The sequence below is a fragment of the Uranotaenia lowii genome, chromosome 2 (assembly GCF_029784155.1).
Source record: "Uranotaenia lowii strain MFRU-FL chromosome 2, ASM2978415v1, whole genome shotgun sequence".
NCBI classification, from domain to species: domain Eukaryota; kingdom Metazoa; phylum Arthropoda; class Insecta; order Diptera; family Culicidae; genus Uranotaenia; species Uranotaenia lowii.
In genome coordinates this window covers 107270673-107282008 of record NC_073692.1, presented here as the reverse complement: position 1 = coordinate 107282008, position 11336 = coordinate 107270673, and the positions used below count along the sequence as shown (strand labels likewise).

General features: G+C 31.5%; 1 protein-coding gene across 6 annotated transcripts in view; it reads right to left on the bottom strand.

The window, feature by feature from the left end:
- The window catches only part of LOC129744101 (protein bark beetle-like), a 99551-nt gene that overhangs the window by 18292 nt on the left and 69923 nt on the right, over positions 1–11336 (bottom strand). For all 6 annotated transcript variants that reach the window (XM_055736464.1, XM_055736468.1, XM_055736469.1 and 3 more), the window contains exon 3: positions 46–221. In XM_055736464.1, the coding sequence (XP_055592439.1) occupies positions 46–221 (176 nt within the window). The remainder of the gene's footprint in view (positions 1–45; positions 222–11336) is intronic.

The following is an 11336-nucleotide window of genomic DNA, read 5'->3' as shown; positions in this document are numbered from 1 at the left end:
TTTTATTTAAATTACCCAACATGAAAGTGATTTATAAAACCTTACTTTTTGGAGTTGGTACACACGGAACGCCACTTGCCCTGGTTCAGTAGCTGAAGCCGGCCGGCCACCGGACTAGGTCCGTCGACCAGTCTGGCACCGACATCCCGTGGATCGGCAATAACATCTCGATACCCCGAATTGGGAAGCGAAGTGAAGGTGATTTTGTGCTCTGATGAACCCTGTAAAAAAGAGAAAAAAAAGTTTGAATAAATTAATTTTTTTCTAAATTTTGAACAAAGAAAAGGTTTTGAAAATTGTTTTTCAAAGTTGAAAAACTTATTCTAGTGTATACCACCCTAGCCTAGCATGTCTACTTTTGTACAAGCGAGTACACCTCCCAATTAACAGAACATCAACACAACGCGTAAATCATCGCAGCGTGACCGACGAGCAAGTCTAAAGCTTAGTTCTTTTAGAAATGGGACAGTTACGAATGCCTGTATCTAAAAAACCATTCGTTTAAACGAAATACTTTCTTTGAAGAAAAATAAGGTAATGTTATGATCTTTTATGGAAAAATTTGAAAAAAAATATTTACCGTTTTTGGTTAAAGAAATTTCTACTTTATTCTTGGTATCTCCCATTGGCCGGCGCACACTTTTTTCAGTCATGGTATTGATCAGTTTCTCCAACTTATACTTCGTAAAATCTATATTTCAGGTGGCTTCACCCTCCTTCTTCAATTTTTGATACTTTTTGGTCCAATACTTCTCTGGAAACTGGAAACTGGAAGCATTTTAGTGGATACAGTTGTTCCGAAATGAACAAATTTGATTATTTTTGACCACATTTTTGTACGTTTTTTTTCCGGTACCGGTTTTACAGCTTAAGCGCTTTGGAACTATCAAAAAATATATGTTTGAGGTTGGATTTCAATGAGTCATCACTAGGCAACACTATCAGCTTATCGGAGAAAATTGTTTTGGACATTTCAGCGATCTACCCTTAGTTTTTCGTTTATTAAAAATTAAAAATGCTGGTATGAGACTTGACTTCCTTGATGACCCTTAACCGTTGTTGCCGATCATGTGCTTCACTCCAATGCTTGATTTGAACTTTGTGGACATTATTTACAGTGTTTGCATACTTATCCACCACAAAAACTCAGTAATTCTTTGAATAATCAACGGTTTTTTCAGCTATCAATTTGATAATGACGTATTTTAAAGGAAACTGTGCAAAATAATTTTTTTCTTTTTCTCTTGCATCGTACATATCTCAAAAACGCGTAAAGTTTAAATTTTGAAAAAAATAGGTCGAATAGTATTTTTTACAGGCAACAAAATGCTGTCAAAGTTTTTAATATCCAATAACTAGTTAACGAGCTATTAGCAAATGAAAATGTCCCATTTCTAAAAGAACTAAGCTTTAATAGCAATGTACCTAGGTATCAACAAACAGAACCATAGGCAAAAAAACTGAATTCTCTCACGGTAGCCTGATAAAAACTTTTCCCATTACTCTCGTTTTCCTATCATTTTTATTTCTATTGATGTGTTATTTTTACAAATCAATTCTCTTTATCAAAAAGTACGATATTAGCCGAAAATGTTAGTTAGCGATTTGGATTTCGAACCAGGATAGAGGAGGGGGGAGGCAATTTTTAAATTTTCTTGAAGCAATAAAAAAAATCAATGAGGATTTTATATGTATTGTACTCAGCTGAAAATTAAAGTACACTATCAAATCTTGTAAACAATTTGTTATTTTACTAATCTTTTTGCAGCCTTATTGTTGTTTTTTTTCTTTCTAGTCTTTGTGAAGCTTTGAGTTGACCTTACTCATCAAAAAGAAGATGAAAGTTTTAAGCTTTGCCAAATTTATAATTTGCTGGCATTAAAATCTCAATGTACTGCCCTTTTTCCGTTATGTTCCTATTCCAAGGGAGCAATTGTATTGTCGTGTGGTGTGACAACCGTCAAAAAACGATGATTTTGAGTTGTATTTCCAATAGCTCCCGTTATGAAACTCAGTTAAAAAAAAATTAACATCGCAGTCATTATGTTATGTCATAGTAGAACAAATTTCATCATCGATTTGGCCCATAAAAGTTGTGGTGCATCAAAAAAGTTTTTAAATAATTTTTAGAACTACCCAACTGCAAAGTAACTGGAACACCCTAGTAGAAAACTATGTTTAAGATGCTCTATGAACATTTAAATGGTTAAAATGTCATTCGAAGCAAATTGTGATTTATTTTAAAATGCAATTTTGAAACATTTCACTCTAACCCACCAGTTATCTAAAAACGAAACTTCCAGATAGTGAATTTTTGGCAAAAAAAATATGTTCGAGGTAACACCAGAGCTTGTGTTTTGTAAATGTTTAAGTCATTTGGCATCACCATTAAAATTTCGATTTCCTTTGGTCCTTAGGTTATTTTTGAGGTTTGAAAATTCCAAACTTTTAGATCTTTGAGGCACCCCTCAAGTGAATTCGATTGAGCTAAATTTTTTCACGGGTCAGTTTTCTGGGCTAATCCGCTAATCTACATAACATAGATATATGAGACCCTTCCGAGCCAAACGGGTAAAAGTGCATTAAAGCCTATTTCGAGATAACACGCTTTTAAGTTGTTGTTTTTCATATACTTTTCAAGCATATCAATAAAAATCTAAAATTCCAAAAATAAAAATATGAAGTATCGTTTGGAATCAATAACTCAAAATAGAGGCATGTCAGTTGCCCCTTTTAGGCTCTGAGGTCTGAGAAAAACGACATGATTTTTTCACCGCATTAGGTATAGGGTAACGGACTTATTTTGTACCAGAGGACCTATTTTGGACCACCTTGTCTAGCTCTCTTATAAAGCATCTAATAATGAAAAAAATTAGTGCATTACATTAAGTGCCCGGGCTTCAACAATATTTGCTAAAAAGTTTCATTATTATTTGTTTTATAAGAGAGCTAGACAAGGTGGTCCAAAATTGGTCCTCTGGTCCAAAATAAGTCTGTTACCCTATAAGGAGTGTATTCGAAAAAAAAATGCAACACTTTGATTTGTGAGTAACTTTTGAATGCATAAATAGAAATTGATGAAATTTTTGACAAAGCTGCTTATTAACGTAATGTTCTCATGTACAAATTTTTGTGAAGTTCTGTCAAGCGGTTTTCAAAATAGCATCCAATGAAGAAGTTTTTCGGCTTTAATTTTTGGGCACCTTGTACGCCATCTATAATATATACTATGAACCACTCTTTTTTTTCAAATCAAGGCTCGTTTTGATAACGTTTCCTGTTTCCTGAAGCTTGAACTTGAACATAACTCGAAATTTTTAAATTCGATATAAGTTATTACAAATTTACCCGTTTGTCTTTCTTTGGCACAAAAACAACATATTTAACCTTTTATCACTCCACCACAGTTTTTGCGTAAGGGCACGATTCCAAATCCATTCAAAACAGAGTATGAACTTTGTGGGACCTATATAAGTGGTATACAGGGAAAACGGTCACATTTGGTGGAGTCTTCTTTGTATATTTAGCCATTCATCGTGTCAATCTTCATTAAACACCGACTGAATCGCAGCTTCAACAGATCATCAGCCTCCTTAAGTGCCAGACATCAAATTATTCTTATTTTTTTTCTCCTTGCTTATCTCTGGAATATTCACGCAAGTCTTGTCATCGAGAACTTTTTGGCTGGACCTACCAGGTGCTTTCTTAAGAGTTCGTTTTGCTGGCCGTTACGAAATTTTTTCAAACTTTCTCCTCCCTTTGGGTCCAAATATTTTGCGCTTAATTTGACCACCGTATTTTGTTTATTTTACCGATGGACCGTTTTGCCTTTCTTTCAGAAAGGTATAGTTATCGGTCGATTTTGGAGATCATTAATTATGGGTCTTAGATATACCTTTATAGGTACCTATCGAATCAGCTCGACGAGTTCAGTCGATGTCAGTGTATTTGTGTGTGCAGGTGTGATTTTTTGTAAACTTTGTCCACACGTTTTTGCGAAACTGGGAGGTACAATAAAAATGATTTTTGTCTTAAAAATTTTGATTTTTTTCCCTCTTCAATGTATAAAAGAAAGAAAAAAATACAAAATAGTTTGAAAAATAAATTTTCATACTAATTATGATCAAATCAGCACTCCAAAAAACGTGTCAATTTGGCTTGCTAGCCACAACCAGCAATCACTAAAATCAAGATTATCGATAATATGACGTCATATTTTTCATAACGTCATGGACACGATAGGCGATGGGTTTAGCTTTACAGAATGGAGGTGCACATCCACATTCAAAGGTGCGGTTGAACGCCAAACAGGACAGTCATGATAAAAGCAAAAATTATCAACTAAATAATCGTCAAGTTGATCGAAAAGGAATGCAATACATTTAGTTATTATAATCTATCCAGTCCAGCGTGTAGCCGATCCAGATTCCAAAAATAGAAGCTTGTTAAAGACTCAAATTAATATATGTAAAAAGGATTGTATTATGGGTACAACCCGAAGAACGTGAGTCAAGCATAGGGACTTGACCCTCACATCGTAAGGTTCTATAGTGATTGCAAGTCCCAACGCTAGGTTCTCAAGCACAGATTTCTCTGAGAATGGGAAACGACACGGAGACGTCGGGAGTCGGGGACGCTGACGATGCACGCACACAGTCTCATCTTCTCACATGTCGCTCGTTCTCAGGAAGCTTTTCCTAAACACGAACGACAGCAGAGAATTTCGTTCGAAAAAGCAAGTTCTTTTAACCAAACATATGCTACGCTCGAGCTTTACGCTCTCGGGTTAGTTTTTTCGTTCCCTTTTTTCTTGCTCTCTTCAGATCATACGTTGCGCGATGAAAGCTTTTCGTTCACATTGAAAATCTGTACAATTGTTCGGTTGTTGTCGGTGTCTAGCAAAGACAAAAACAGGATGGGAGTCGCTTGCTGGAGCCATTGGAATATAATAACCAAACAGCAGCGCCACCAAGTTCTCCACATTAGAGTTTATAGCATTTGGGAACATGTATATAATAAAAAGCTTAGAATCAGCTCCTCATGTTATTTTTAATAATTATTGAGCAATACTTTTTGATAAGAAGGTGCAAAACAAGCATTTCAGATGAACATTTTCATAATTGGAATACGACACTTGAGTAATACTATAACAAATCTAAATAATTTTAGATCTTTTCCAACAACAATAAACAGTTCAAATAGTTCATTGATTTCAGACAAAATCTTCAAATTGAAAACAAACAAAATTTTAAAATTTTGATAATCGTCAAAATTGACAAAAATTAACAAAAATTAAATGAACGACAAATTTAACAAAATTGAAAAAAAAATACAATAGTAATAATTGAAAAATGGATCAAATAGGAAAAAATTATAAAAAAATGACCAAATTGTGAAAATTAACAAAATTTACATTGATGAAATTGATAAAAAACTGATCATTCTTTCAAAATTGACAAAAGTGAACAAATTGATTAAATTGACAAATATTCGAGAATGACGAAACTGACTGAATTTACAAAAATGACAAAATTACAAAAAAAAAAGACAATAATGAGAAAAATGATAAAAAAAAAATAACAAAAATCACAAAAATGAAAAAATACAAAAATGACATAATAAAAAAATCAAAGAAGGTCAAAACATATTGACAAAATTGACAAAAAATATTTCGAAAATTTACGCAACTGACAAAGTTGTCTTATTGACCATTTTGGTCAAATTGAAAAAAATACAAAATTAAAAAAAAAATACAAAATTTACAATATGATCTAATTGACAAGATTGTCAAAATAGGAAAAAATACAAAATTGGAAAAAATTGACAAAATTTGAAAAAATTGTCATAATTGACAAAATTTTCAAAATTGACAAAATTGTCTCAACTGACAAAATTGAAAAAAATAAACAAAATGGAAAAGAATAACAAAAAAGACAATAATCACCAAAAAAAAACAAAATTGACAGAAATCACAAAAATGACAAAATGAAAAAAAAATACAAAAATGATAAAAATTATTGACAAATTGACTTAAAAGATTGGCATTAATTAGACTAGCAAAATTGTTTAAATTGATCAATTAACGAAATTCACAAAACTGATACGAAAAATTGACAAACTTAACAAAATTCACTGTATTGGCAAAATTGAAATAAAATATCAAATTGTCAAGATTGTCATAATTGAACAAATTGGCAACATTAGCTGAGTTTACAAAAATAACAAATTTTACAAAAATGATAAAAAAGCAAAAATAACAAAAAAGACGTTACATAGTGACAAAATTGATGGTACAGACAAAATTGCCCAAGTTTTCTATTTTGGGCCCATTGATAAAATTGAAAAAAAATACAAAACTGAACACAACTGCCAAACTTAACAAAATAAACTATACCAGCTGATTTTACCCGGCCTTGCTCGGGTTCACATAAAATATAAAACAAAATGAGTCATTTGACTTTTTGAAATTTTGAAAGCTCTTTATTCATCATTACAACAAATTTGATCATGCTTTGCCATGTCAGCTTTGTAAGTTTTGTTATTTTTGCTTAAAGTTTTGGATGGGATTATAAACAAAGTTTATCGTTTTCTTATTATTGAATAACTTATTGTTATAAAGTTTGCTAATAGAAATTTAAAATAATTTTCCTTGAATGCTTATTCATCCTATCAAGGAAACCATTTTAAACTAAGTTTCTTCTTGATTTTTACTAAATAATTCCGTGGTTTTGATCAAGTTTGCCCGGATATTGAGTTGAACACATTAAAATCAAATGTCCGGATTTTGCCAGGTTGTTCGATAAAATTGGCCGGATTTGTCCGGATCAGATATGTCCGGGAAAAAACTGGCAAACTTATTTTATAATCGCCACTTTTAGGAAGCTTGTGTAGATTTTTTTTATCAAATGATAGCAATGTATTTTAATCTTTTCCATATGTTATCTAGTGAAAATCCCGTATATTAAGATTGTAAACATATGTATGTCAACGGCCTTTTTTGAAGATTATCACGTTTTTCAAGATGGAGGATCTCCCCGTAGAATGGTATATTTAAGTTTTATGTTGTACTTCGAAATTTTTGAATAGATTTTCGCTGAAACCTTGTTGAAGACTTCCGCTGCAAGTTTTCAATGTGTTTTTTTTTTATTTCTTTTAATTGGATGGTAGAATCGAACACATTTATCACCAATAATACTTAAAATTTATAAATTAACCAATAAAATTAAAATGAAGGAAACTAAAAACTTCAGATTAAAATACCAAAAATTTTCATGCGACATATATTTGGTTTTACTTTTTCCAGAAAATTTATGTTAAACTGTTTAATCGCTCCTTTAAATTAAATTCCTACATGGCAATCAAAGCGTTGAGATCGCAGCATTGAACACAACCCTTAGTTCAATTAATTTGTCTTTCCCTATGAAGAGTTCCAAAAATATGAAAATGGTTGGTTCCTAAAAGCTGGAACATACATTTTCAGTCCAAATAGTTATTCAGCTGAAGAAGTCAATTCATGATGAGAATCAATGTATCCATATTTTATACACTGCATATTCTTGTAGACTATCAGCACCTCCCAGCGGCGGTTGGGACCACTATGAAAACCACTGTTCTTATCAATATAATCCTATTCCTAATAGACGATTAGTATTTTTTTCCTCCTAAATGAAGAATCATGAATTATAATCAAATACCTCGCACCGGTACCAAGTGCTTTTAACAGTAGAAGAACAAAAACACCTGCAAAAATTCCCCTCTCAAAATTTTAAAGCTAAGCAAGCTTTGATTTGCCATAGTGGTTTTATAGCCGACCCATGGTGATGCAGAGAACAACCTCGCTAGAGGAAACGAAAATCAGTTGACAAAAGGGTACCATGACATAAAAGCTTGTGACTATCCCTGTGCAAGGAGAATAATTGTTCTCTTACTCAGATTGTATCCAATTCGATTAAATAGTTTGAGGCTGGCTGCAGCCTCAAATTTACTTGATTCAAATGGATTATGCGATGGGTGTTAAGCATAGGGACTCGACCCTCACATCGTAAGGTTCAATAGTGATTGCAAGTTGCAAGTCCCAACCAGCGTTACCACATATACAGATTTTTCAGTGAACATACAGATTTTTTGAAATTTTCAAACCAAGAATCTGTACATACAGATTACAGATAATTGGAAATTTTTACAGATTTTATACAGATTTTCAGCAAATGAAAAAAAAAATCTATGATATTTTGATTATGCTTTGAGTTAATCGAGAATAATCTCCTTTGATGATCCAACGTCCAAGCCATCATTTGCCATGCTCACAAATGAGAAAAATCTTCCAGATTATAGTTCGGAACTGCATCAATGCAACGGTAAGAAAACAGTTTTCAAACCTGTGTCCGAAAATCATATACCAAGATCAGACAATGCATTACACGAAATGTAACTTTTAATGGTACCTAGTTAAATATCATTGAGTTACTTCAGCTGCTGTGAATATTTTTCTTGCAGTATACAGCGATTACAACTAAATACAGAAACTGATCAGAGACAATTGACACAATTTAAAACTCCCATCTGATTGTTAAACCCCGGATGGACAAAGATCGTTGCATTTTACGAAACGTATCCACTTTAAAGTTGGCGTGACCTTATTTTTTACATGTAGCGGTAGCGGATATGTATTTTGTTCGTTGTACAAGAAATTGGATTTCGTGCAATGTTTCGAAGTTGCATTTATTTGTACAAACAAACCAAAAAGCGGATTGCATGTAGCAAAATCACATAATTAACACTGATTTGAAAGATCGCACAAATGTCGCAGTTCACAATAATGAAGAGGGCAACTAGATTAGTGCGCCACGCATTATAAAAAGATCGCCGTAGTGCAATGTTAGTATCCGGCATCAAAATTTTGAATACAGATTTTAATACAGATTTTTGAGATTTTATACAGATTAAAAAGATTTTTTGCCTCGAAAATACAGATTTAAATGTGGCAACGCTGGTCCCAACTCCCAACGCTAGGTTCACAGATTTCTCTGAGAATGGGAAACGACACGGAGACGTCGGGAGTCGGGGACGCTGACGATGCACGCACACAGTCTCATCTTCTCACATGTCGCTCGTTCTCAGGAAGCTTTTCCTAAACACGAACGACAGCAGAGAATTTCGTTCGAAAAAGCAAGTTCTTTTAACCAAACATATGCTACGCTCGAGCTTTACGCTCTCGGGTTAGTTTTTTCGTTCCCTTTTTTCTTGCTCTCTTCAGATCATACGTTGCGCGATGAAAGCTTTTCGTTCACATTGAAAATCTGTACAATTGTTCGGTTGTTGTCGGTGTCTAGCAAAGACAAAAACAGGATGGGAGTCGCTTGCTGGAGCCATTGGAATATAATAACCAAACAGCAGCGCCACCAAGTTCTCCACATTAGAGTTTATAGCATTTGGGAACATGTATATAATAAAAAGCTTAGAATTAGCTCCTCATGTTATTTTTAATAATTATTGAGCAATATTTTCTTATTAGAAGGTGATTACAAGACAAGCCAACGAAAAAATAATAAATGTTTGACAAAAAATTAATAATAATGTGAACGCAGTTCTAATAGAAGAGCAAATATTTCAGATGTCCATTTTCACAAACAGAATACGACACTTGAATTACTATACTATAAAAAATCTAAAAAATTGAGAACCCTTTCCTACTACAATAAACAGCTCAAATACTCCGTTGATTTCAGACAAACCTTCAAATTGAAAATAGACAAAATTTAAAAAATGGTGATAATCGTGAAAATTGACAAAACTAACAAAATTGACAAATTTGACAAATTTGACAAAATTGACAAATTGAAAAAAAATGACAAATTGAAAAACTTGACAAATTGAAAAGAATGACAAATTGAAAAAATTGACAAATTGAAAAAAATGACCAAAGAAAAATTGAAAAATTACACAATTGAGAAAATAATAACCAATTTGTCAAAATTGTCACTATTGAAAACAATGACAAAATTGACATAATTAACATAATTTTCCAGAATTCACCAAATAGATAAAATTAACAAAATTAACGAAATTGACAAACTTGATGAAATAGACTGAATTTACAAAACTGGCAAGAATGAGAAAATTGGAAAAAATCACCAAAACGACATAATCGAAAAACATACAATATTGATTGATAAATTCACCAAATTGACATCATTGACAAAAATGACAAAATAGTAATAATTGATAAAATTAAAAAAAATGGTAAAATTGACAAAATTCACAAAGTTATCAAAATTAACTAAACTAACGAAATTTAAAAAAAAAAATACAAAATTTACAAAACAAATCGATAAAATTGATGAAACCGATAAAACTCTTTCAATTGGCCATTTTGGCCAAATGACAAATTGACAAAAATAACAAAAACGACAAAAAATATAAACTTGACAAAATTAACAAAATTTTTTAAATTGACAAAATTGATAAAATTGACAAAATTTTCGAAATTGGCATTGTAGCCAAAATTTATAAAATTGTCAAAATTGACAAAATTGAAAACATGACGAATTTGACAAAATTGACGACATTGTCAAAATTGATAAAATTGAAAAAAATGACAAAATTGACAATAATGACAATAATGATAAAACTGACAAAATTGTCAAAACTAACCTAATTGACATAATCGACTCAATTGATAAAATTGACTAAATTGACAGAATAACAAAATTAACAAATTGAGAATATAAAAAAGCCATATGTGACAAAATAACAAAGTTTACAAAATTGACATAAATGACAAAATTGTAAAAAAAAATATAAAATTGTTAAAACTGACAAAATTTTCTTAATTTTCGAAATTGACACAATTGACAAAATTGACAAAATTGATAAAATTATCAAAATTGATAAAATTGACAAAATAGGTAAAATTGACAAAATTGACAAAATTTACAAAATTGGCTAAATTGTTGAAATTGAAAAAATCTAGCAAATTGTAAAATTTGACAGTATTGACAAAATTTACAAAATTGACTTGATTGACTTAATTAGCTTATGTAATTAAATTGACAAATTTGACAGAATTACAAAATTAACAAATCGAGAATACCAATATGGCAAACGTGACAAAATAACAAAGTTTACAAAATTGACAACAAACGACAAAACTTTAAAAATTGATAAGAATGATAAAACTGACGAAATTTTCTATATTTTCAAAATTGACAAAATTGATAAAATTGACAAAACGGTTAAAATTGACAATACTAATAAAAATGACAAAATAGACAAGATGGTTCAAATTTCCAAAATTGTCAAATTGGCAAATTATGTTATTTAGAAGAAAATTATAA